General features: G+C 36.2%; 2 protein-coding genes across 4 annotated transcripts; both read left to right on the top strand.

Moving 5' to 3' along the window:
• Positions 1-32: 32 nt before the first annotated feature.
• Positions 33-8,664, top strand: LOC114477948 (xylose isomerase-like). 3 transcript variants are annotated; one of them, XM_028470682.1, is made up of 14 exons: positions 33-143; positions 362-438; positions 2,477-2,549; positions 2,633-2,745; positions 2,823-2,848; positions 3,542-3,679; positions 4,303-4,412; positions 4,484-4,579; positions 4,657-4,740; positions 5,482-5,608; positions 5,678-5,783; positions 7,937-8,119; positions 8,201-8,275; positions 8,386-8,664. In XM_028470682.1, exons 1-14 carry the CDS (start codon positions 116-118, stop codon positions 8,467-8,469), a joined length of 1,320 nt encoding a protein of 439 aa, XP_028326483.1. In that variant the 5' UTR covers positions 33-115; the 3' UTR covers positions 8,470-8,664. The 3 variants fall into 3 exon arrangements, with proteins under 3 accessions (XP_028326483.1, XP_028326485.1, XP_028326484.1); XM_028470684.1 differs by lacking the exon at positions 33-143 and having other exon boundaries at positions 374-438; positions 2,633-2,743; XM_028470683.1 differs by lacking the exons at positions 33-143; positions 362-438; positions 2,477-2,549 and having other exon boundaries at positions 2,632-2,743; positions 2,823-3,679.
• A 3,021-nt stretch (positions 8,665-11,685) lies between these two features.
• sqlea (squalene epoxidase a) lies at positions 11,686-26,974 on the top strand. The gene is made up of 11 exons (XM_028470681.1): positions 11,686-12,095; positions 12,981-13,212; positions 16,678-16,855; positions 17,987-18,083; positions 18,967-19,080; positions 20,705-20,876; positions 21,247-21,342; positions 24,277-24,419; positions 25,434-25,530; positions 25,615-25,702; positions 26,447-26,974. The coding sequence occupies exons 1-11, from the start codon at positions 11,853-11,855 to the stop codon at positions 26,637-26,639; spliced, it is 1,653 nt and encodes a 550-aa protein (XP_028326482.1). The 5' UTR covers positions 11,686-11,852; the 3' UTR covers positions 26,640-26,974.
• Positions 26,975-27,968: the final 994 nt, after the last annotated feature.

Genomic DNA, 27,968 nt, shown 5'->3' on the forward strand with positions numbered 1-27,968 from the left:
TTTTAAAACGTAATGTTTAGGATCTGGCGCCACCCTGTGTTCAAGGAGGGAACTGCTTCTTTGTTCTACACATTAGGAGCTACTAGCAGGATTCTTCCAGCTCAGCAGAGCAGACATGGCCGCACAGAAGGAATTCTTTCCGGGTAAGTGTCTGTGCTACAAACTGATCGGTGTGTTACTTTTTCTGTGTGTTTGCTGTGAATGGAGACCTGAGTGTCTTTATGAAATAAACCAGCTGCTTCACACGAGCAGATTCCACCGTCTGTTGTGCTCTCAATGTATTTTTAGATGACCAATAATAACTTTATTATTTCACTTCATATGATCACTGTGTGAGTAAATCATGTATATGTGCACACAGGCGTTTCCAAGATCCAGTATGTCCCCAATGCTGGGCCCAGTGAGGTCATGTGCTTCAAACATTACAATGCACAGGAGGTACACACACACACACACACACACACACACACTATTCTATACTTTTACTTTCTCAAATATAATATATATTAAAAAAAAAATGCAAAAGAAAAAAATCGAATGAAATACTGTATATCAGACATAGGCAACTGGCGAAAAGACAAGGAAAACATGAAAAATGACTCCGCAAACCCACAGTACTAACAAACAAGCAAGCAAAACAACAACAGAAATCCACAGAAAATACTCCAAATATGCAAATGACAGCACCTATGGACAATATGACTCCAGAAAACACATATTTGACAGGAAAAATACACAAAAGGTCTACAGAAATGCACAAAATGCCTCATATCGTGCAAGACAACAACAAACATACACAGAATGGCACATAAAATTACTATAAAAACTCTTTGTTAACGCTCAGATTGCTCATTATTCTAAATGCCGACATGAATGTTGACAACGTGGCCCTCAGATCAGACAAACACATTTTTGTGGCCCCGCTGTGATAATAGTTGCCTACCTCTGCCGTATATAGACCGTCTCGAGGTTTGCGCCAACCACAGTGTGTAACATATACAGTAATGCAAAAATGATCTGCAGATATTCAAAATACACTTGTCAGCAGATATTCAAAATACATTATATAAGAAGTGTTTTGGAGAATATGCGAATGACATTAGACCATAGTTCTTTTTTAACTGTAGGTACCCCCGCAATATTTGAAATTAATATAAATGCTATTTCATAAACACAATATAATGTATGTATCAATGTGTGTAGTTTGTGATAATTCTGTGTGATGTCAAAATGTACTAAAGAGGTTTTCTCTTCTTTTCTCTTGTTGATGTTGCTATTTGTATATTTGTGATAACTGAATAATGGGTAGGCGCCTATAAGCGTTCTTGCTTTTGGCCTACTCCTTTTGAGGTTTCATTACCATCTAATGATGTATCTTGTATTTTGTAAAAAATGTGAATGTGAATTGCTCAAATAATCTCAACTAAACTAAATTACAAACATAAGTGATCATGTTTATTACAAAAATTTGCGTCGACTCTTCGTTTAATGTTGTAAATTAATGATAAAATTACGTCGATTGCTGCTTTCTGCTTCATTTTTGCTGCAGTACCATAGATGAACTGCTGGGTGCAGTGTTGCTTCACCGTTGACATTGTGAAGAAGAATTGCGCAACAGAAGGAGACATCCCTGATAGCACACATACATCTCACACATACATGTCGGCACGATGAATGAAGATGCATTGGCGAGACGTATTATGGAGAGTGTTTGCTCATTGGGCAGACGTTGCAGAGACATCGTCATTTGGCCGATGTTTGGACAATGGATTAAAGATACTCAGCGCGGCCTCTCTACAGCTTATATTAACCTTTATTTAGCTTGGATCATTCAATTAGTATAAATATCTCCATATCCATGGTTGAGTATTTACTTAAATCTGATTGGAATATGGCAATATCACAACAACAACAATAACAACAAAAACAATATACTACCACTAAATAGCTTATTATGTTTGGAGAAAATAGAGACACAGTTCATAATCATAAATGTATTTTCAGCAGCATAGCCAAAAGTGACGTTTTACAGTTCTACAATTTTATAAGTGGTATCACCAATTTTGGGGGTAAAAACACACAAAATAATGCATTAGGAGTAAAATGCCGACGCACGATCTGAGGTCGACATCGGCAAGACGTATGCGTGCTATCTGGGATTTGTCACGACTGGAGCGCCAAAAGATAATTTGTATTTTTAAAAGAACAACAAATGAATTATGACAAATCATGTACAGTCACTGTGTTTTATGGCACTTAAAATATTTGTATATTATGTACATTATATTAAGAATTGTCTTGTTTTTCGAATGAATATAGGAAAACCGTAATGAAAACTTTTGACCACTATAACCTCCTCGTATGATTTTATGGTGTTGTCTCTAAACACATCTTCATATTTGCTTTGCTGTGTGCGGGCTACGTTTAACATCTTTTGGCCTTCACAAGCTTAATAATTTTGTGCGTTTCTGTGCAGGTGCTGATGGGAAGAACCATGGAGGACTGGCTCAGGTTCTCAGTCTGCTACTGGCACTCCTTCTGTGGAACTGGTACTGATCGGTCTCCTGTCCCTCTTTATAATCTTAGTATTACTTCTTGAACTGCAGACTATCTTAGCTCTCTTTCTACTTAGGTGCTGATCCTTTTGGGTTCCCGACCCTCCTCCGGCTCTGGAATGAAGGGACTCCAATGGAGTCAGCTAAGAAGAGACTCAGTGCGGCCTTTGAGTTTTTCACCAAGCTTGGTGTGAGGAGCTTTAGCCTTCATGTAGAATCCTGAAGGGATTACATCAAATTTCTTAAACCTGTACTTGTTTCCTGTAGGTGAAGTATTACACGTTTCATGACCGGTACGTGGATAAAGGAAAGTAACACACTCTGGCTACATGTTCTTGAGTCTAAAGCAGGGGTGTCAAACTCATTTTAGTTCAGGGCCAAATACGGATAAGTTTGATCTCAACTGGGTCGCCAAGGTGAACAAATTCAACATTAGCGCTACTTTGGAAAAATTTTGGAAAGAATTAGGTTTCTGTCACAATTTGAATGTGAAAATGACTTCCATTGTGTTATACAGGCATGGGAAAACTGTAAACCCCTGCAAATATTGTTGAGTTTCATTGAATTTGTCACAAATTCAATAAAACTCCACTTGAATAATTGTAATGTTCTGCTTTCAAATAAAGCTGTTGAAATGTATTATTTTTGCATGCATGCCAATATTTATGTTTGGATATGATACAGTGATTTAAAATTACTCCCAATTTCAATAAATAATTCCAATTCAAAGCTTCAATTTTTTTAATATTGCCAAAAGTCCCGAGCTTAAGTTCCAGTGGGAATTTGCCAGATATTTTTCGCCCCTTTGCAACCCTTGTAAGATATCCACAATAAAATTATTTAGTAATTTATACTGTTTTCTCAGCTATTTTTGCTTGCGGGATGATTTGGATGCTCCAAAGGGCCGGATTTGGCCCCCAGGTCTTGAGTTTGACACATGCTCTTAAGCATAAAGAAACTGATCGTAATCCTTGTCTGTCCCACAGAGACATGTCCCCTGAAGGCCTCACGATGGAGGAGTCCAACAGGAATCTGGAGGAGATCTCAGACTTAGCTCTGGAGTTACAGAGACAGACTGCAGTCAAAGTGCTGTGGGTCACCTGCAACCTGTTCGCCCATCAGAGGTCTTTGGTTCCCATTGCTCTCACGTCCCACCCACAAGATCCATGAGCTGTTTGTAACTTAAAGAGAAAATAAAGCCCTGCTTTCCCCTGACCTGCCACTAGGAGGGAAATGTAAAAAAAAAAAAAAGGCTTTGATTATGGGCGGGGCTCCTGGAGCTGTTAAGACACCCATTCTATACTATAAAATCTCCAATGAACAATCTATGCTATATGCTACTCATTACTCAATATACCTTTCTATTCACTCTTCTCTCAATCCTACCTACTCACCACAGATTGTAGAGCCCACAGGTGCTAGTTTTTATAAAAGGGGCGGGGTTAACAGTGCTTGTTTGTGATGCAAGATGGTCCCAAAACATCACATGATCTTGTTCTCAGCCAATAGCAAAAATCAATTGTAATAGCCAAGTTTCAACCCATAGAGGGCAGTCACTCTGGCAACAAATTATGTCAAATTGAAATACTTTGACTAAAATGTGTTGGACCAGGATCAATAAACGGCGTACTTTATACCCAAATACAATGTATTCAAATGCAGGAGGATGAATGTTAGTTAACCTTGTGTGTGTGTGTGTTTTTTTTTTCTTTTTTTGCATGTTTTTCCTGCTGACATCATATGGCAGGTACATGAACGGTGCAGCCACAAACCCAGACTGCCACGTGCTGGCTTATGCTGGTGCTCAGGTAAAGAAAGGTCTGGATATTGCCAAGAAACTGGGAGCTGAAAACTTTGGTAAGAGAGATTAAGATGCATCATGTCACTAAATGTTCTGCTGTAAATCTATTGTGTGTGTGTGTTATCAGTGTTTTGGGGAGGCAGGGAAGGCTTTCTTTCCATCCATAACACAGATGTGGCTGCTGAGCTGCAGCACATGGCCAACTTCTTCAGAATGGCTGTTAGTAAGTGATCCCAGGAACAGCAGACGGACGGTTAGTGAGTGATAAACACTGAGGAAGTGACACCTGTCTGTGTCCAGAGTACAAGGAGAAGATTGGGTTGAATTGTCAGTTCCTGATTGAGCCAAAGCCAAAGGAGCCCTGCAAACATCAGTACGACTACGGTGAGACCGCCTCACATTTGTCAACGTTAATGTGATCAGATTATTAAAGGACCACCTCTGTTTTGCGCTCATGTAATTTTAAAATGTTAAAATCCAGCCACGACCTATTATATACAGTACATTTGTTTTCAGTTCTGACCAAGACTCAAGACTCCATATTTTTTATTTTTTAATGTATAACTGCCTTTGGAAAGCACTTTGAAAAGTGATATATAAATAAAGTTTGTTATTATTATTATATCACTCATGCGGTTGAACACAGCCTGAAGAGATTCTTTGGTCGGGGTCTTTAATGGCAGATGCACCTGCAGATTAGAGCTGGGCGATATATTGAAAATTACAATATTGCCTATATTGATATATATATATATATATATATATATATATATCATTTAACTTTTTTTGTTTTAAAATACTTGTTTTAGGAGTCGTTGCTTTCACTACTTCTCAGAACAGCATGAAAAGCACACTTTGATGGATTGCCGAGTGCGTCCTAACCCAGACCTTCTCCTAAACAAGACACACTACAGAACTCACTCGCACATGCTGTCCCTTATAGAAGAAAAAGACTAAAGTGGCACATTTTGTGCAGCTGTTTGATAGTAAATGTGCCTGTGTGGCATTTGGATCATCAATTTTAACCCAGAATTGACTTTCTGGTCAGACTTCATTTGAAATAAAATGATCCAGATTTATATCGTATCTGAGCCTCATTTAACACGTCTTTGTTCTCCTCATCAGACGCCATGAGTGTCATCGGCTTCCTGAAACATTACGGTTTGGAGAATCACTTCAAGCTGAACATCGAGCCCAACCACACCACCCTAGCAGGACACTCCTATGAACATGATGTTGTCATGGCCTCCGTGTGAGACTCATACGTTGTGTTTATTTAAACATTACTCTCTGTTAAATGTAATCTGTCTGTAATCTACAGTTTCGGCATGCTGGGCTCAGTGGATTCCAACACTGGCTCTCCTGACCTGGGCTGGGACACAGACCAGTTCCCCATGGACATCCGGAACACCACCTTAGTCATGAAAGTAAGCAAACCTCTGTTTATTCTCACTTTAGTGTTCATATCAAATGAACAGGAGCATTAGCCTTTAGCTCAACAGTGCTAATGCTCTGGGTGAAGGTTGACATCTCCAAGGTGTTTGCAGTATAGAATAGATCAGTCACCATGGAGGATGTTTTTGTTTCATTCAGCTCATTGTTCAGAACTTAAAGGGGTGGTATTATGTAAAAATCACTTTATAATGGTTTTGTTACAGTGATATACATCTTTTTAGCTCGATTCAGAAGGCCAAAGTTTAAATAGCCAGGTGTTTTGTTTGAAAACTATAACAAGAGTGTATAGATAGCAAACTGTTGTGTGGAGTCAGTGTCTACAGACACGCCTACTCATGAATATGCATAAGTAGGCCCCAAATCAGCCAGTTTTTTTAACTGCTCAGAAAGTCACTTTTCAGAGGCTAAAACTGGAAAACAGGCGAGTTTGCGAAAATAACCTCAAATACTATGTTGTTGGGGTTCTTAGAACAAATGGAGACGGGTTAAAAATAGCATAATACAGGACCTTTAATGTTAAAGTGGTACATAGTCACTCTGTGAATTTTATTGTGTTGTATTTCCTAAATGAGGCAAGGCAATCTTAATTTTTGGGCACTTTTTAAAAAATCAAATCCAGTAAGTATTATCACTCCTAAAATCAAAAGAAATAGTTCATCTTTTATATCCCTGAAATGAAATTTCAATCAGTTTTTAAATGAGGGGTGTCCCGATCCGAAAATTGGTTCGATGTCAGCAAAAGAAATCGAACAGGATTATATCTGCATGCAACTAAAATATTTAATACAAGCAATCGACTACTGACAGTAAAAAAAATAACTGAGGTGAACTTGAAATATTATTTTGCACTTTAAAAGTATCATGAGTTTTTATTGTTTTTGAGGTTATTTTTCAGGGTATATTAATTTATGTTTTATTTATTCTATTCCTTCTACAAATATTGTTTTGTTTAAGTTAAATAAGTGGTTATTTTGTCCTTAAAAACAGTAATATATATATATATATATATATATATATATATTTTTTTTTTTTTTTTGGAGGGGGGGGGAATTTTTCAGGGTCTTTCTAATTTATTTATTTTTCTTTATTTTATTCAGTTGTAAAATGTTCTTACGTTTAAGGTTCAAATTTATGTAAGTGGTTTTTGTCATACCTTGTTGACTATTGTTCTCTGAACAATATAATTTGATCAAACCTTTTCTAACATTCCACACTACATAATATGTAATTAAAATACGTATGATGCGTGCTGACGAAATTTCAAATTGATATCAGTATCAATCAGGCCATTGCAATGTAAAAGGTAGCAATTTCCACTCTAAAGTCTATTTTGGTCTCTACAGTAAACACTCAGTTTATTGACATTGTCAGAAAAGTTTTGTGCATTGCATTGTAGAAAGTGGATACATTGAAGTGTTTTTTTTTTTTCTTCATTCTTACATTGATTTCTTACATTTTCCTACAAAAACTCTGCCAAAGTGACTTCTCAAAACAATTCTGGTGTTTGTACAGAGTGAATGTTTTGGCAGAACAATTGTAGATGCTTATTTTGGGGTTTTGGCTGAAATCAATTGTCTTGCGGAATGAGGTGATGTCACGGCATGTACTGGGAACAAACTAGAACAAAAAATGAAGTCAAATGAATTACTGTTGTCCTTATCTGGAGAACAAACACAAGAAATCACGGTAAGAATGAAGTAAAAACACTTGTATGCGTCTTTCTTTAAATTAAATTAAATTAAACTGGGCTTTAAGCCTTTATTCGTCATGTATATATGTTGTTACACATATATGTTGAAATTTGTCCTCTGCAATTTTATCCATCCCTGGGGGGCAGTCGGCAGCCATTTTGCGGCACCTGGGGAGCAGTTTGGGGTGAAGGGACTTGCTCAACATCCCACAGTGATGGCCCAGGTGGGGCTTGAACCGGGAACCCTCTGATTACAAGGCCAGCGTCCTTAACCACTAGAGATGAAAACAGACCTTTCAGCAGCAATTCATAATGAGTACATTTGTTTGTGAGCAAATATACTTCGCTATATTGATCATTGAGGCCGACACTATGTCTTTATCTGATTAAAACTAATTGTCTCCAGCAGCTTTAACATTATCTCTTGATTTTTAGACCATTGTTGAACAAGGAGGTCTGCAGCCTGGAGGCCTGAACTTTGATGCTAAGGTACGTAGAGAATCCACTGACTTGGAGGATCTGTTCATCTCTCACATCGCAGCTATGGACGCCTTCGCTAGAGGGCTCAGGAATGCTGTTCGTCTGATAGAGGATGGACTCATCACTGCTATGGTAAAGGTATGTTGTCTGATCCCAAACATCCTGTTCCTGAGCAGACACAGATTGATGTTGTTTACTAATGCTAGCTGATGTTTATAGGAGCGTTATTCTAGCTTCAGTCATGGCCTTGGACTGAAGGTGGAAAAGGGCTCTGCCACCTTAGAGGACATGGAGGTACAAATATTAATATCCACTCTCTTTGAGTCTTTGTTTGTTGTACTCTGAATACACATTTGACTGAATGATGGGGACTGTTTTTCTAAAATTGTGTTTTCTTATTCCAGGCTTTCATTAAAGAGAATGGAGAGCCCAAAGTAACATCAGGGAAACAAGAAAAATATGAGTCCATCTTTAACCACTACATCTAAAGTAAAAGTCCCAATGAGATCTTTATGTTCTTCATTGCTGATGAGGAAATGCAGGAGCAGTGCTGTACTGATGTATGTATGTGTATGTTATTAATGAGTACATGTAATGAAAGTCTGTTAACCATCCAACTATGTCTTTCTCTCTGTAATAAATCTGTAGCATTGTTTGTTATAATAAACGTGAGTTTAACTGATCTCTGCAGAATGTGATTTTACATGTAATGGCTTTTTTGCTTTAACAGAGTGTAATGAACTGTTTTGAGTGATTTATTTTTTTTAAACGTGTGTTCTGGGCTATAGGTGTAGCCAGTAAACCAGGAGTCTGCAACCTGCGGCTCTAGAGCCTCATGTGGCTCTTTGACTCTTTTGCAATGGCTTCCTATTGCTTTTAAAAAAAAATTGAAAAATAATGAGGGTATTGATGATTAATGACATTAACTTCAAATTAAAATATGATATAATAAAACAATTTGTTAACCTAAAAATAAATCACATTGTTCAATAACTACTTCACCTCCTTACACCTGTGGCTAACCTTTAGTTTTAAATCCCTGGTAAGATAACTAACAAAAAAGACTATTCTGGAAGAAAATAGAGATTGTATTTGAGTGGGGAAAGATTTATTTAACTACCAACATGCAGGCCTAAAATGCATGCTTGATATGTTGCAAGAAATTAGCAGTTAGCATGTGTAGGCCGACATGATCACGTGTTATCAAATTCAAGTTATTTTTTTGTAGCTCTTCAAATCCATAACTCATAGCATTATTAGATAGTATTTTAACTATATAGAATCTTATGAACTGTATTGTTTTCATTGAGAATGTATTTTTTCGGCTACGGAAGGATTTTAATCCAGGTGAGATTAGACGAAATGCCTCCTTTGAGAATAATGTAGCAAACACCTGCAGTAAACCAATGTCTTGCATTACCGTTTTGTACCACAAGGTGGGGACATTTTGCTCCATAAACAGCTCAAGTGAGAAAGATGCTTCAGAGGTTTGCAGAAGGTTACACAGAGAAGGTTCATTGTACTGCCCATTGGCTGATTATTCAACATCTAGTCATTTTGTAACTGTGTTTGTGCAGTCTAAATATATACTGGGCTGCTGCTATAGCATAATATTAAAATGAATTTATGTATTCAATTCTAAACAGACTTTAATGTAATCATCAGGGGTACAAAGGGATGGAAGTTTTCATACTTCTGTAATTTCAATATTTATTCTTGCTATGTAATCACAAAATAACAATGGATTTGACATTCATCCCAGGACTACTACTCTGCACATTTCATACACTAAACTGGGTTCATTCTTTGGTGAATTAGGGGTGAGTCACTGAATCAAAAATAACATTTACTTCATCCACTGTCTGAAATATACAGGCCAAAAAGCTGTGGTGACTTCTATATTTACACTCTGCATTTAAATGCAAAGGATTATACTTCATCTAAATCAGAGAGGGGCAACATTCATGTCAGCATTCAGAATATTGACCGATCTAAGCATTAATACACGGAAGAACAAGACGGGTTTTTTTTGCTTTTGTTAAGTATTTTTTTTCTTTCATTTTGTGTTTTTTTTTTTTTTGTGTGTGTGTGTGTGTGTGTGCGTGTGTTGTTTTTTTTTTAAGAGTATTTTTTGTGTATTGTGTAATTTTTTTGAAAATTTTTTGTTACATGTTGTTGGAGTCATTTCATATATTTTTCTGTAGTTTTGTATATTTGTTGTCGTTTCAGGTGTTTTTTGGAGTTTGTTTTGTATATGTTTCATCATTTTGCGTTTTTGGCACCAGTATTGTGTGTTTCTGTTGTCTTTGTGTATTGTCTAATGTTTTTATTTTTTTGTGTAAAATTGTGTTTTTGTTGTTTTATGTGTGTTTTTGTTTAGTATATTTTTCTGTCATTCTGTGTATTTTTGTCATTTAAGAATGTTTTTGGAGTAACTTTTGTGCATTTCTGTTGTTTTTTGTTAACTGTAATTTTGTATACTTTGGTAAATACAGTATTTGTGTATTTTTGTTGTTTTGTATGTTTTTTTTCAATCACTTTGTGTGTTTTTGTTGTCTGATATGTATTTGTTTAGTATGTTTTTCTCTTATTCTTCGTATTTTTGTTGTCGTTTTGTGTTTTTAAGATTTTGTGTATTTTTAAGCGGCCCCATATTTTGCCACGGTTATTTTTTTTTGGAATTTAAAATTTAGAATTCAACTAACCAAATTTAGTTTTTCAAAAATAACTGTTGAAAACACACATCTGTAATCTTTTTTCAAACATAAATCTATATACTATTTATAATATAATATCCTGTGCAATATTAACAGCATGCCTGTCATAATAAAAGTTTATTTCAAAATGAAAAACAAGTCCAACATGAGCGACATTAAGTATTTATTTATTTTTGACCAGCTGTCCGCGACCCACTTTTGGGTCCCTCCCCACCAGTTGAGAAACATGTTTTAAAGAATGTTTTTTTTTTTTTTTGTATGTTTTAAAAGTCATTTGTATATTTTTTCTGACATTTTGTGTGTGGTATGTTTTTGTTGTTGTTTTTAGTGTCTTTTTTATTGTTTAGTTTTTCCGTCATTCTGTGGACTTTTGTTGACATTTTGGATTCATTTTTGTTGTGTAGTTTTCATGTTATTATTGCTATTGGAGTAATTTTGTGTATTTTAGTTGTTGTTTCATGTGTTTTTGGAGTTATTTTGTGCGTTTACTTTAGGGACAGAGCAAAATTAAAGCAAGACCAGTTTCCCTTTTGTGTCTGCACTAAGAACAAGCTTTGATTAAAGATGTTTCCAGATGTTCTGACAGCAGCATCCGTGCTATAGTCTATAGCATTTCTTAATTTTAGCTCCAGGTTTATCATTCAGAGTGAGACTCGTTAATGTACACACGCACTGTCTGTGCTGTAAACATGTAATATGTGTCTCAGCTCAGCTGTAAAAGAAAAAAAACAACTTTTCCTACTGACATCACATCATACTACCGTCCAACTGAAACACTGTCCAATCAGCAGGCGGGAGGAGGTCCGGTGCCGGCTCTACTGTCCAATCAGCGCATAGCGTGAGCTCTGCTCACCAACACATCACTGCTGATTGGTTGGTTAGTGAGTGGAGGAGGCGGGATGTACACGCAGCCAATCAGAAGCCGTCCATCTTTCTATTACTTCTACAACATTGAAGCGCGTCTGTCCGTCTGTCTGTGTTAATGAAACAAGTGCAAAACTCAAAGGATGCATTAGCCATAGCCTATAGGAACACATTAAGTACAATAAAATAGGAGCACACACACATAACTTTGCTCAAGTTTAGGCTAACAGTAGTTTTTTTCTCAAATATATATATATAATTAATTAGCATATTTCCTTTATTTTTGTACCATGTGGACTTTCCTAGGAATAGCCAGCTTCACGTACCTGTACAAAAAGTCTGAGTCAGTGCTGAATGTTGCCTCCAGAGAGCTGGGGATGGCTGTAGTCTTCTTTTTAGCACTCGGGCTTTTCCTCTCATATTCCAGGTATTTTCAGGGTCACAAACTGCTTCATTTCCCTCTGAGCTTTTTGTCTGCGATGCCTGTTCTCAGCCTCTTAATCCCACACACAGCAGACAGCAGCTGCACAAAGGTAAGACTCGTTATTCTCACTAGGCAAATAAGTTCCAGGGAGATAAAGAGTAAATGTCAATATTTTTCCATGCTAAATTAATGTAAATAAATAAATACATGTTTTATGATAAATTAGAAAACTATTCCCCACTATTTGTATGTGTGTCTGTATATCCAGAAGTGCCTGAAACATTGCATATTAAATAACAGCCAGAAATGAGTGTAAAAACCTTTATTTAGAGGTGGGCAACTTCTATCACAGCGGGGGCCACAAAAATGTGTTAGTAAGGTCGAAGGGCCACATAATCAACATTCATGTCAGCGTTTAGAATAATGACCAATTTGAGCATTAACACAGGAAACAACAGAGTTGTTAGAGTAACTTTGTCTTTTTCTGTCATTCTCTGTATGTTTGTTGTTGTCTTGCTTATGATCGGCATTTTGTGCATTTCTTTTGTGCTTTTTGTGTATTTTCCCTGTAAAATGTTTGTTTTTTGAAGTCATATTGTGTACTTGTGTTGTATTTTTTGGAGTAGTTTTTGTGTATTTCTTCCCTTTGTGTGTGCTTTTATTGTCATTTTCCGTAATTTTTTATACTTTTTGAGTCATTTTTGTGTATTTTTGTCGTAATTTTGTGTCATTTGGGGTCTTTTTGTGTATTACTGTTGTGGTTTTGTTAAAAAAAAAGTAAATGTTCTGTGTTTTTCTAGTTTTTTACCGTATTTTCCAGCAATGTTGTAATTCTTTATATTTTTTTAATGCTATTGCTTTTGTTTTGTGTATTTTTCTGTTCTTTTGTACGTTTACTTTTGGGGCCGCAGAAAATTTGACCGAGGGCCGCATTTGGCCCCCGGACCATGTATGTATTGTTTGTAATTGTATGTTGTCACTTTGATGTTTTTAGGGCTGGAGAACTAGAAAACGAGCAGCATCCCAGCAGGACTCCTCTGAGGCTCCAGAGCCAGACATAGTGATAGTGGGGGCTGGGGTCCTGGGCTCAGCCATGGCCACCACTCTGGCTCGGGATGGGAGGAGGGTGATGGTGGTGGAGAGAGACCTGAGAGAGCCTGACAGGATAGTAGGAGAGCTGCTGCAGCCAGGAGGATACAGAGCCCTCACAGAGCTGGGAATACAAGGTTCATCTCACTGCCGACAACATACAAACACTGAGTCTTTCACTTTGTTTTGTTTTTGTGTGTGAGAGAAGAGGGCGGGGCCAAGCAAGGAAAGGTGACGAGTTGATGCTTGTTGACCAACCAGAACATCAGACTACATATCTGGTGACAATGTTATGTTTGATTCCTGAGCATGCCATTAGTGACACTTTAAACCCTCCCACATACTAATCAATAAAACCTTCTTTTTATTTTTTATTTGAGGAACAGAACATAGCAAAAACTAGAGTTTTAAAAGCATTTGTTGGAAAATAAATAATGTATTAACAATAATAATTTAATAATAAATACTTTAGTCGCACTGTAGATACTCTAGCAAGCTGCAAACAAATATGTGATCATATCTAAATTAAATATGAATTGATTACTTGTGTTCAATAGAAGGGGTTAATCTTTAGCCTTTTTCGCAGAAGTCATTGTGTTCTTGGTTTGTTTTGCGTGGAGGCTTGGGGTCAGTTATAATTGTAATTATTAATTGATAATTAATTACAATTATGATTAATATAATTGTAGTTGTATTTGAAAAGACATGTTGCTGTTGTAATCATATGTGAGTTGTAATTGTGTTCAGATAATTGACTTAAATGTAATTGTCATGGAGATTCTATAAAAAACTGTCAGTGCATGCATTCATAAGAAAAAAAATAGATTGTAAAAACTTGTGAAACTGCAGTAAGGAACAAAGTGGAAGGCGAAAAATTAGAAAAAAAGTGATAAATACCCCAAATCAGAGGTAATATAGTAAGGCATGAAAATAGAAAAACATTTTAACTTAAAAAACCCTAAAACTAGTGTAAATATGATGAGGACATTTAAACTGAGATAAGAATGCAGCAAGGCATGAAAAATAAGGAAGAAGTGGAAAATTTGAAATGAGAAAAAAGTGACAAACACCTCAAATCAGGGGTAAGGCTATATACTAAGGCATACAAATGGAAAAACTTTGGGGAAAAAATTCTGAAGTGATGCTATCACAAGACCCCTATGAACAGCTGAAGTTTTAGCTGATATCCTCAAATGTTAAAGTCAAATACACAATGAGTCATGTTTAGGTTGTGTCAGCACATATTGTGGTGGATCAGTAGTAGCTACAATATTCATGAGAAAGTATTGGGGTTCGATCTCTGACTCATCACCAAACCACTTTTGAGTTTCATGCTCTAAATTAAAAGTCAAATACGCTACGAGAAGTATCAGCAGGACGAGTAGCTTTAGTGTAGTGCATCAAGCTGTGACTCTGGCACAGCAGAGCAAGGGTTCAAATCCCCTTCCTCTGTTAGAAACAGCTAGTGTGAACACTTTTTATTGCTAAAATTTTTCAACGTAAATACCCTAAAAGTAAAAGTAAAATCTGCCACGAGCACTACCAAACTGAGTCAAGTACTGATGGTGTAGTGGCTAAGTCTGTAGAAACATGTGGCATTGGGTCACTGTTCACAGGTGAATGAGGGTTCAACTCCTCTAAGTACTAGACACAGAACAGTGTAAAATAACAACAAGCGGGGATGGAAGAGTGACTAAAATGCATGAACTTTTTTGTCTGAGATAAGGCTATAGCAAGACTAAGACTATGCAGTAAGGCATTAAAAATTAGAGAAAAAAAAGTGACAAACACCCCAAATCAGAGGTAAGGCTATAGTAAGGCGGAAAAAATTCTGAGATAAGGCTATCACAACACCCTAAAAACTAGTGCAAATATGACGTAGACACCTAAATTGGGGTGAAAATGAGAAAAAAAAGTGACAATAACCCCAAATCACAGGTAAGGCTAAAGTAAGACATAAAAATGGAAAAACTTTGAAAAAAAATTTCTAAGAAAATGCTATCACAACACCCTAAAAACTAGTGCAAATATAATGTAGACACTTAAATTGGGGTAAAAATGCAGTAAGACATGAAAAATGAGAAGTAAGTGACAAACGTCCCAAATCCTCTGACTATAAGGCTATATAGTAAGGCATAATAATTGAAAAACTTTGGCAAAAGTATCCTGAGATAAGGCTATCACAACACCCTACAAACTAGTGCAAATTTTTCAACGTAAATACCGTAAAAGTAAAAGTCAAATACTCCACGAGCACTACCAAACTGAGTCAAGTACTGATGGTGTAGTGGCTAAGTCTGTAGAAACATGTGGCATTGGGTCACTGTTCACAGGTGAATGGAGGTTCAACTCCTCCAAGTACTAGACACAGAACAGTGCAAAACAACAACAAGGGGGGATGGAAGAGTGACTAAAATGCATGAACTTCTTTTGTCTGAGATAAGGCTATCACATGACCCTAAAAACTAGTGCAAATATGATGTGGACATTGAAAATGGTTTGAAATGCAATAAGGGATGAAAAAACTGACAATCACACCAAATCAGAGGTAAGGCTATATAGTAAGGCATAAAAACTTTGGAATTTTTTTCTAAGATAAGGCTATCACAAAACCCTAAAAAACTAGTGCAAATATGATGTGGACACCTAAACTGGGGTAAAAAATGCAATAAGATGTGAAAAATGAGAAAAAGTGGAAATTGAGAAAAAAAGTGACAAGCACCCTAAAGTAAGGCATAAAAAAGTGGAAAAACTTAGTTTTTTTTCCCTGAGATAAGGCTATCACAACACCCTAAAAACTAGTGCAAATATGATGTAGACACTTAAATTGGGGTAAAAATGCAGTAAGGCATGAAAAATGAGAAAAAATTGGAAAATTAAAAATTAGAAAAAAGTGACCAACACCCCAAAGTAAGGCATAAAAATTTAAAAACTTTGGATTTTTTTTCTGAGATAAGGCTATCACAAAACCCTAAAAACTATTGCAAATATGATGTAGACACTTAAAGTGGGGTAAAAAATGTGAAAAATGAGAAAAAAGTGGAAAATGAAATTGAGAAAAAAGTGACAAACACCCCAAAGTAAGGCATAAAAATGAAAAACTTTGATGTGCACATTGAAAATGGGGTGAAAATGCAATAAGGGGTGAAAAATAAGAAAAAAATGACAATTACCCCAAATCAGAGGTAAGGCTATATAGTAAGGCATAAAAATGGAAAAACTTCAAAAAAAAATTTCTAAGATAATGCTATCACAAGACTCTAAAAACTAGTGCAAATATGATGTAGACACTTAAAGTGGGGTAAAAATGCAGTAAGACGTGAAAAAATGAGAAAAAAAAGTGGAAAATGAAATTGAGAAAAAAGTGACAAACACCCCAAAGTAAGGCATAAAAATGAAACACTTTGGATTTTTTTTTTCTGAGATAATGCTATCACAATACCCTAAAAACTAGTGCAAATATGATGTGCACATTTAAAATGGGGTGAAAATTCAGTAAGGCATTAAAAATGAGAAAAAGTGGAAAATGAAAAATGAGGAAAAAGTGAAAAATGAACATCCAACCCTGGTGTGATGTGGCTCCTGTGCTGTGTGTGCTGCAGGGGCAGTGGAGGGCCTTGATGCTCATGTGGTGAACGGCTACGTAATCCATGACATGGAGAGCGGCACAGAGGTGGAGATCCCCTACCCTCAGGAGATGCAGAGCGTCCACTGTGGACGGGCTTTTCATCACGGTCGATTCATCACGGGCCTGAGAAGAGCCGCCATGGCTGAGCCTAAGTGAGTAGAGCCTGGTGCAGAGTGTGACTGTGTGCTGGAGCCAGGGTTGGGTCAATTACATTTTTCAGGTACAATTACGTTTTCAATAACCCATGTTCAATTACAATTCAATTAGGATTTCAGTTACATTTTAACCTTTTTTCCAATTACAATTAAATTACGATTAGTTTTTAATCTCAGAAAGTCAATTACAATTACGTTCTTTATTACAAAAGTTCAATTACAATTAATCACAATTACTGAGTCTGAAATAAATAACCTAATCAAAGTTAACCTTCCTCTTGTGTTAGCTTTCTGTTAGCATCTCTTGTAATAAATAACTGGTCCTAAATCAGTTGTAAAATACACTAAAAACAAATATCTATCATCTAATTTATTTCCTATCTATTGGTTACGTTGTTAGATTTCCTACTCAATGAAAATATAGGTTTTAATATTTTTTTAATAGTAAAATGTGGGAAAGCTTGATATGAAGCCTATTTTAATAATGAACTACATGTGTGTAGAACTGTACATAGAACTGTAACATGGTTCCCCAGTTTTGCGTTAAATTAGAGTTTTCACGGCAATTGCAAAGTCAATTATCTCAACTCAATTACAATTTAATTACAATTCCGACAGCAACAGATTATTTAAATTACAATTGTAATGACATCATCATTGTAAATATTAATCAATTAGGCATTTACAATTATAACTGGCTGGTGCTATTATTTAATTACAATTTTGACGTAATTATGATCGCAATCGTAATTGAAAAAATATGTTGTGGTTGTAATCATAATTTATTTTTATTGACTTCAGATGATTGACTTTGTAATTGTAATTGGCGTGGAAATTCTACACAATTTCATGAAACGTTAAAAGTTCAATGGCTTACACACATTCGTAGTTAACAATTAATTGTAATTGTAATTACGTAAATGTAATTGACTTTCAGCAGGAAAATAGTAATTGTAATTGGGAAGAATGCCAGTCAACGTAATCGTAAATGAGTTATAATTGAACATGGATAATTGAAGACGTAATAGTAATTTTAAAATGTAATTGACCCCAACCCTGGCCCTCACATCTAAGAGGTGACGGTGTTGGATGTGTTGGTATCTGTAACCTGTGATTGACGTCCTACAGTGTGACGGTGGTAGAAGGCTCAGTCAGCAGTTTACAGGAGGAGAACGGCTGTGTGACTGGAGTTCAGTACAAAGAAAAAGAAACAGGAGACATCAAGGTGAGCAGGGCTGATGCAGCAGTGAAAGCTTTTTCTAATCCTGTCACCATGTGCACTGATGTGGTGAATAGAGATGTAACGATTCACTCAACTCCCGATACGATTCGATTCACAATACTGGGTTCACGATACGATTCTCTTACGATTTATTTTACAAAATGGGACTGTAGACATATGATGACTGAAAAATATTCCTTTACTGTATTATTTACATTTTATTTTTCATTGTCAAAAGAATCCCTTGATAAACTATTCAAAACAATGCAATTTAACTAAAAATAAATTTTGAATGAAATAAATAATAGGAATAATACAAATGAAGAAGAAGCCTATTAATTTAAATTCTGGTTCTATAGTAAACAATACAAAACTGCATAATAGTTATTTTTCTTTTTAAAAGTGCAACTGAAAATGTATTTTGTGCCTTAACAATTGGACTTAAAAAAACAGTCTGCACTGTATTTACATCAGATATTTGTTTGGACCAGCAGAGGGCGCTGGTAACCCAGTGGTCGGTTGGCATGCAGCTATTCTAGCAGTGAAGAAGAGATGCTATGCTAGCAGACGGAGCTAATAGAAAAATGTGACTTTTACAGATATTCACGTAATATTACAGATATTCTTCCAGTGCTAAAGGGGTAATGAATCATTTATGAACATGTTTAAGAGTAGAAGGCGGCCAGAAAGAAAGTATTAGCAGATTCTGCCTGCCGCCTACACTTCTGGACAAGAGAAGGATATATATATAGGATATGTATAGGATATATATATATATATATATATATATATATATATATATATATCTGTATAACTGCCTTATGATTAATTGTTACATTCCTAGTGGTGAATATACTGTAGAAACGTGAACATGTGTGTCCTGCAGGAGATCCACGCAGCGCTCACTGTGGTGGCCGACGGCTGCTTCTCCAAATTCAGAAAGAGTCTGAGCTCAGGGAAAGCTCACATATCCTCGCACTTTGTCGGATGCCTCATGAAGGTTGGTTAAACTACACTAGGGGTGGGAATAAAAATTGTTTTATCACGATTGGTTTTAGTGATGATATGGAAAATGTATTTCTTCCCAGAATCAATTGTGGTTTTTTTTTTCCCATTTCTGCAAATGTGTTCTGAGGTTAACACTACATGTAGCATATGAATCAAACAAATCAAAAAGGAAAAAAACTCAATGTGTATTATACTTAAAACATTTTGTTCTTTACGACTTGCAAAGTATTATAATCTTAAACATGGAAAGGGTGATTATAGCTCAATACCTTCATAAATAAATATCTCAGTGCTGTTTTTTGTTATAACTGCTCTCTTCTTTAACAAAACAAGTATTAATTTTGAATAAAATATTACTCATTAACCTGACCCAAATATGATTCGGGTTAGACAGGGGGCGTGGCCTCATCACCCCCACAGCAAACACTCAGCAGTGTGCACGTGATTGAGGAAAAGCAGAGATATTCTCAAATATACGTACATGAAATCTGATAGTTTAACTCAAAGATGATGCTGAAATATATTTTCTCAACTACATTTTACACATCTGTTCAGGGCCAACCTTCAATTTTGTATATTCTCTGTTTATTCCTGTTTATTTCCATAAATTCACATGATTTCCCATGGGATGTTTTACATTTTTCAACCCTAACTGTTACTTAAGCACAGATTTTGTAGTTGAACTCCAGTTTTCTCCATATGTTGAACAATAAAATGCATTTCTCCTTTTAAAAAGAAACAGTGTACTGCAGGAAATACAGGAAATTTTAATTTAATTTCTTTATTCATTTGAATTAGAACATTACATATTAGTCAATGAGTCAGGAATCAGCATCAACATAAATATGTCCGAGTTAGCACAATAGCTGAATTTCCTCCGTTGTCCTATATAAGGCAGGTAAATGTGATATAAAATATAATACAGTTGAACAATAACATTTAACATACAGTCACAATGAGACAAACATTAAACTCACTGACGACAGAAAACATGATACCACATATAATATTTACATTAAAAAAACAACAGTCAGGAGTTAAAAGAGCCCAAGAAAAAGGTAGGTAACACTTTAGTTTAGGGAACAACTATTAACCATGAATCAGTTGTTTAGCAACATATTGACTCTTAGTTAGTCATTATTAAGTACTTATTAATGCCTTATTCTGCATGGCCTTATTATACAAACAGTAAGTCTTTAACTAAGAGTTTTCCCTCAATAACCTCAGAATTATTACTTATTAGTCATAAGTAAGGAAGTTGTTGTATATGAATTACGATCTCAACATGCTAGGGCTTGGGTTAACGTTATTCCTAATCCTTATCCTAATCCTAACCCTAACTCTGTTTGGACTGTGAGACTGCCATTAAGTGTATACTAAGGTATTAATAAGATTAAGGCATTAATAAGTGCTTATTGATGACTAAATTAAGATGTTACTAATGCTAATAAGCATCTGATTCATGGTTAATAGTTGTTCCCTATAGTGTTAACAGAAAGGGGAATATTATCTATGGGTGGATGACTGTTGCATGCTGTTAAAGTCTGAGTTCACAGTCAGAGTGAATAGAGAGTAAAGCTAAGCAGCTCATGTGTTGATGATGTTCTCCTCCTCAGGACTGTCCCCAGTTTAAAGCTAACCACGCTGAGCTGGTGCTGGCCAACCCCAGTCCAGTGCTCATCTACCAGATCTCCTCCTCTGACACCAGAGTACTGGTGGACATCAGGGGGGACATGCCTCGTAACCTGCCAGCGTACATGGCAGAGAGAATCTACCCACAGCTTCCAGGTGAGTGACAAGGATACGCCCCCTCCAGTCAGCTGAATAGGAACCAGCAGCTTATGAAGAACAGAATCTTTGAAATGATTTTTCCTCTTTGAACTTTTGGTGCCAGAAGTGTTTGGTAGAAATATCTCTGTGATGCTTCACAGCTGAAGGATTTGACATTCACGGTGGGCTCTGCTATTCAGCTGAAATATCAAAGCCTCCATATCAAAGCAAGCAGCTCCAGTAACCTTGACAGAGGTCCCACAGGTCTCACTGATCCATTGATAAATGTATATTCAGACAGCAGCAGAATAAGAAGCTTCTTCCTGTGCATGTGCCTACTGCCCTGGCTCACCACCTCATCATGGGCTCTTCTTTCTTCTTCTTTCAGAACATTTAAAGGAACCTTTCATGGAGGCTCTGCAGAACGACAGACTCAGGTCTATGCCCGCCAGCTTCCTCCCCCCCTCTCCTGTCAACAAACCAGGTACTGGCTTCTACCTGCTGCTGTCCAAAGAGTTCCTCCACATAGTCTCACTTTACTTCATCTGAATTACTCATAAACAACTTTAAACACAATATAGTGTCTTTTTCTATATATATAATCTATAAAAATAAACAACTTTAAACACAACGTATTATATCTCTCTATATATATAATCTATAAAAAAACTGGTAACTCTTTACTTGAAGTTTCATACATATCGTTGACATTGTTCTATCATGAATAAGGTGTCATTAAAATCAATGTCGACATTTTTAGGGCCACTGAAAAAAAAACAAAACATCTGAGGTAAAAAAAAATTCATGCACTTCAAGAAAAACGTTAAAAATCGAGGAAGTGGTTAAACTATCTTTAGAATAATTACAAATGACTGTTATTTCAAAGTGCACAAACTGCAACTCTGCTTATGTGCTTTCTCTATAGTTTGATGGTCAGTATCACCACCTGTTACACCGAGACTGGGGTTAAATTCCACAATGGGGAGATTAATTACATCATTATTCGTCCTGTGCTTTTTTTCTAAATTTATAGAACATGTCATTTGTTAGAATTACCTTTCCAGGAACTAACAGTGTTTTAGTCTGATTCAGTCTGCCGTGTTCATTATATTTTTGCCGTGTTCATTATATTTTTGCAAATACCATTTAAAAATCTGCAAAATGGTGACTTGTACCTGTATGCTACTTTTGTAACGTAACGTTGACTCCTCCCCTTTTGTTATGTTACAATTAATAGCTCTACCCCTTTTGTAATGTTACAATAATTAGCTCCGCCCTTTTTGTAACGTTACAGAAGTTGACTCCTCCACTTTTCCATGTTATCACCTTTCTCATAATTGTTACTGAAGCACTGACTAAAAATGAGATTTAGGATGTCCAATAGTGTCCTGGTTTACAAAATCCTTAATGGAGAGGATAATAGGAAGTATAGTTTAACCAGTTCCTCAAACAGGCATCTTGTACAGTCAGCATAATGAAAAAAAAAGTTGACACGATTTTCAACTTTTTTCTTGAAGTGCATGAATTTTTTATTTATTTATTTATTTTTTACCTCCGACATTTTTTTTCTTCAGTAGCCCTAAAAAATCTCAACATTGATTTTTGACTCTTTTTTTCTGAAGGACATGAGGTTTTTTATTTTTTTTTTTAGCCTCCAAATTGTTTTTTCTTCTGTGGTCCTAATACTCTTTCATACATGCTAATGACAGGTGACATGTCATAATAATGACAGCGTAATGTCAGTCTTCTTTGTAAAACTTCAAAAAACTTCACAACGTAGACTTCAAGTAAAAAAATGACGAGGAGTTAAAATGTGAATCATTAAATGCATCTTTCCTAGATATTAGCCTGCTTAGCTACGTTATCCTAGCATGACAAAATACAGAGGAAAGAGCCTGACACTGTTTCTTTATGTCACATTATATCATATCGTCAGTGTTGCTCTGCTCAGGCTGCACACATACACATGATTTATTGATCTTTTAAAGTATATCATATACACAGGGTTGCCATCCATCCTTTAGAATATGGAATTGTCCTAAAACTAGCTGTCCTTTATTGAACTTATATAGGATGCACTTGGTCCTTTATTTCTGACAAAATCAAAATAGTACATTCAAGTCAGTGGGATTATCAAAGTGTTTTAAAATCAATAATAAGTCCTGGTTTATCACCAAACGGCTGCTGCTGCTGCTGCACTTTAAATGACTGTAAATGTGCCTTTTTTGGAAATAATCCAATAGTTTTTTAAAGTTAAGATGTGATGCTTTACATCCAACATGATGTTGTTACTGTAATTTCACTCACATGAGGGAGAAGCATTTATATCAGTAATAGCAGGAAACACACACAGCAGAGTGAAGAAAAGGGAGCAAAAAGCAACAAAACCCTAAAAACCTTTTGCTGATAGTAAAAGTTCAGTTTTTTTTTTTTTTTACAAATTAATGAGAAAGTTGATTTTATTTATTTTTTATATCTTTTTTCATTTTAAAAGCACTTTTTGATTTATTTTATTTATTTGGAATTAGATTAAAAACTGCACCTTTTCTTTAATTTATAGTTTTTTTGTCATAACGTCAGTAAAATGTAAATGATGTCCTTTTTTTCCTGTATTTTCTCTGCTTTAAACTGCTCCATATTTTCTTATGTTGGTTTATTCAAGTAGATTTTTTCCCCCTTTTCTCATGTTTGTGTTTTCATTATTTGAAGGTGACGTTAGGAGCGACTTCCTCTATTATTCAATGTTCAAGATTTTTATTTGTCGCGTACTCGTACAAATGTGCAGTGAAACGTAAAACACAAGGCCATGCAACAACAACAAACACTCAATTTAGTAAAACACATAAATGCAGAAAAATAAAAAGAGTTATATGAATGCACAAACATAGAATACAGAATTGAATACTGTAGACAGTGCAAGTGTCAACGTGTTGAATAGTTCAACAGCAATGTAAAATAGTTTAAAAACGATTATTGAATGTACAGGACAGAAAAATATAGAAACGTGAATGTAAAGTACTTTTTCAGGGTATGTGAAAAATGTTATTAAAATTGCACTATTACAGGAAGCTTCTGTGTATTTCAAAAAAATCTTTGATTTCCTTTATATTTTGAAGAGTTTGTACCCCTAATTAGACATAATACATATAAGTACATTTTGTCGTCCCTACAAGAAACGTTACAAATGTATTTTATTTTCTAAAGATTGAACACTAACTACATTTGTTAGATTGTATAATCAGCGGTTGGTACAGTATAATTCTTTTCCCAAACAGTGATGATGAATCCTAACTGATTTCTGTTACAGTGTCTCACATATTGATATCATTTGGAAAACGTTGAGTGTTTTTGCTGCTGTATGGATCCAGTGGTGCTGCTGCGCTGGGACTGACCCAGTGACCTGTGCTGATGTTTCCAGGTGTGCTGCTCCTGGGCGACGCCTACAACATGAGGCACCCTCTCACGGGTGGAGGGATGAGTGTGGCTCTCACTGACGTTTGCATCTGGAGGAAGCTGCTGAAGAACATTCCAGATCTCTACGACGACCGCGCCCTGCTGCAGGTGCAGTGCACTGCATCAGCACCCGCTCACTATCACGCACTGACATTTACCGTCACGCTGAAATTGAAAAGCTGTCCAAGCCTGCAGAGGGAGAGAGGGAGGCCTATTGATCTGTTTGGATCACAGCAGTGTGAATGAATCCAAGCAGAGGCTATATTTAGAGCAGCTACTGCACAGAGTGGGAGCTGTGCTTTTCTATTCTATTCTATTCTATTATCTGGTATAGGTGATAGCAGGGTTGAATTAAATTACATTTTTCAGTTACAATTACCCTGACCAGCATTTTTTTCCCAATTACAATTGAATTACAATTACTATATTATATTTATTAGCACCTTTTAATAATAACGGGTCCTAAATCAGCAGTAAAATACACCAAAAACTAATATCTATCATCTAATCTATTGGTTTTTTTTATTATCACCTTAAAGGTCCCATGTCATGCTAATTTTCATCCATCTCCATTTGAAGAAGTGTTTTACTGTAATGTGCAGTTTTTTTGGCTGAAAACAATAACAACAGTGTGTGGATAGCAAGAGAAAATGGCCTTGGTGATCCATGATCTGCCTCAGAGCGAGTCATGCTGCAGCCTCCCAGGCAAGTCAGTATTTAGACACGCCCACTCATAAATATGCATAAGCAGGCAGCAAACAGCCCGTTGGTCAGAAAGTCACTTTTTAGAGGCTAAAACTCTGGAAAACAGGCGAGTTTGGGAAAATACACCTCAAATACTCTGTTTTTGGGGTTCTTTGAACAAATGGAGATGATATGGGACCTTTAATATGACAATTTTTATAGAATTTTCATGGCAATTACAGTTACAAATCTGAACTCAATTACAATTTAATTACTTTTATGACAGCAACAGATTTAAAAAATTACAATTACAATTATATTTACGCCATAATTGTAATTAATTATCAATTACACGAGTACAATTATAATCAACCCTAACCCTGGGTGAGAGTCTACAGTCGACTGTGTAGTATCACTGTTTTCTCTCGTTCTCATCAGGCAAAGAAGAAATTCCACTGGGAACGCAAGTCGTCCCATTCCTTTGTGGTGAACGTGTTGGCTCAGGCTCTGTATGAGCTGTTTGCAGCCACTGACAGTGAGTCGTATAAAGTCACATCACATGATTGCTTTTCAAGGTCTGGCGCTGTATGAATATTGACTGTGTTTTTGTGTTGATCAGACTCTCTCCAGGAGCTGAGAAAGGCCTGCTTCCAGTACTTCAAACTTGGGGGAGAGTGCATTGCTGGGCCTGTTGGACTTCTGTCTGTGTGAGTGTTGACATGTGGCCTTCATACAAGTAACAAAGTACAAATACTGCAATACTGTACTAAAGTTTTTTCTGGTACTTTACTTGAGTATTTATTTTTTTGGCACGGCTGGTGCAAGGGCCCGTCATCATCGCTTGCTGTTTTAATCTCCACCCCTTATTAGCTCTGCCTCTTTTGTTATGTTACAGTAATTAGCTCCGCCCCTTGTTTTAAGCTCCACCCCTTATTAGCTCTGCCTCTTTTGTTATGTTACAGTAATTAGCTCCGCCCCTTGTTTTACAGTACAGTAATTACCTCTGCCCCTTTTTGTTACATTACAATTAATAGCTCCACCCCCTTGATTATGTTACAGTGATTAGCTCCTCCCCTTGTGTTACATTACAGAAATGGACTCCTCCCCTTTTGTTATGTTACTATTAATAGCTCCTCCCCTTTTGTAATGACACATAATTAGCTATGCCCTTTTGTAACATTATAGAAGTTGACTCCTCCCCTTTTGTTACATTATAATTAACAGCATCACCCCTTTTGTAATGTTACAGTAATTAGCTCCGCCCCTTGTGTTACGTTACAATGACTAGCTCTGCCCCTTTTGTAACGTTACAGCAGTTGAATATTGAAGTTGGTGATGGTCATGAATTCTCTGGTTTGATTTATTCCAAATGTTATTTGCCTATTTATTTATTTTTAGAATACAAACAATGAAACCATAAATGACATCCTATCCTTGTTATCTGTTTCCAGGCTGACACCCAAACCCATGACCCTCATTGGACATTTCTTTGCTGTGGCGCTGTATGCGATCTACGTCAGCTTCAGCTCAGAGTCCTGGCTCACCAAACCACGAGCATTGTACAGAAGTGGAGCCATACTGTACCGAGCCTGCACCGTCATGTTCCCGCTCATCTACTCTGAACTCAGGTATCAGGTGATCTGATACTGTGAGGTCTCCTCAGGGAAGCAGACATGTCTACACCGCCTACAGACTTTCCCACTTATACCATATACCAAGCCTCATCTCCAGTTTTCATATTTGGACATAAACTGGACTGCAGAGATCAAACCTGGTCTTTAATCCACTGAGATCTGGTTCTGCTCATGATCTCCATGCCCTACTGAAGCCCAAATAATCACTGGGCCTTATTCTACAAAGTCGTCTGTTCCTGCTGATCATTTTCTTTCCTTTTTCTGATGAACTATTAGTATGACATCATGTCCCTACAGCCTGTTTCAGACTTTATCTCTGTATGAAGGGTTGACACTGGCTGATGCCTGGGGGGGGGTTAAACATTAGGGTTAAACATCTTCCAATGGTGCTGCTGTGTGATCGACCGTAGGATTAAGGCATTAAAATAAACCACCAATAAAGTCATCTGTCTGGTTGCTTTGTGCTCATTTATGTTATTCTTTATTTCACACTGTTAAAACAATAAAATATAATTTTTAAATGATAGCCATAGATCCATCATCTCCAGATTGGACCACAAGGAGGCGCTCACACACTACAGCAGGAGTTTAGGTAAACTGTAATATGCAATTATTTACACATTGATGATGATTTATTGAAATAAATAGGTTCAATATCTGAAGATATGTTTAATAACAGACTGAATAAATCCCAACATCATACTAATCATGTTAGGATGGGCTGAAGGAAAAAGGTTTGAGCTCATGGGCTGAAGGAAAAACAGACACCCCATAATCATCACATATAAATAAACAATTTAAAGTGATTTTGAATAAACAATTTAAAGCGATTTGTAGCTCTAAATGCTATAGGAATGTTCTTTAAACGTTTTATCTTAAATATTTAAGATCTTTGTAGTGGCAGTTAAAGTACCTGTACTATAGTCTTGTATATAACAAAAATGGGTTCATTATATTATTGATAAAACAAATATATGCAGTACTTTTAACGGCACAGCAGCGCATCATATCAAGTATCATACTTTAGATATGTTTGTTTTATTGCTGAATTGGACCACATAGGTAATTATACACTTTGTAACAACACCACAGGAATAATAGCTTTATATATACATATATATTAGGGACCTCAGGCATAAGTGACTTGATTTAGCATTTACAGTGTCTGTTACCAACCTTCTGTAGTCCACTAAGAGTTTCACCTGTTATACTAACACTTAATAATATATAACAAAATATAATTCTTAATTTATAGATCAGTGTTTGACGTCAAACTTTGATTGTTTAGTCTTTGGACTAAAAATACAATGTAGTTTTAGTCACGACTATTTCAGATGTA

This window comes from Gouania willdenowi, chromosome 16, assembly GCF_900634775.1.
Source record: "Gouania willdenowi chromosome 16, fGouWil2.1, whole genome shotgun sequence".
Taxonomy (NCBI): domain Eukaryota; kingdom Metazoa; phylum Chordata; class Actinopteri; order Blenniiformes; family Gobiesocidae; genus Gouania; species Gouania willdenowi.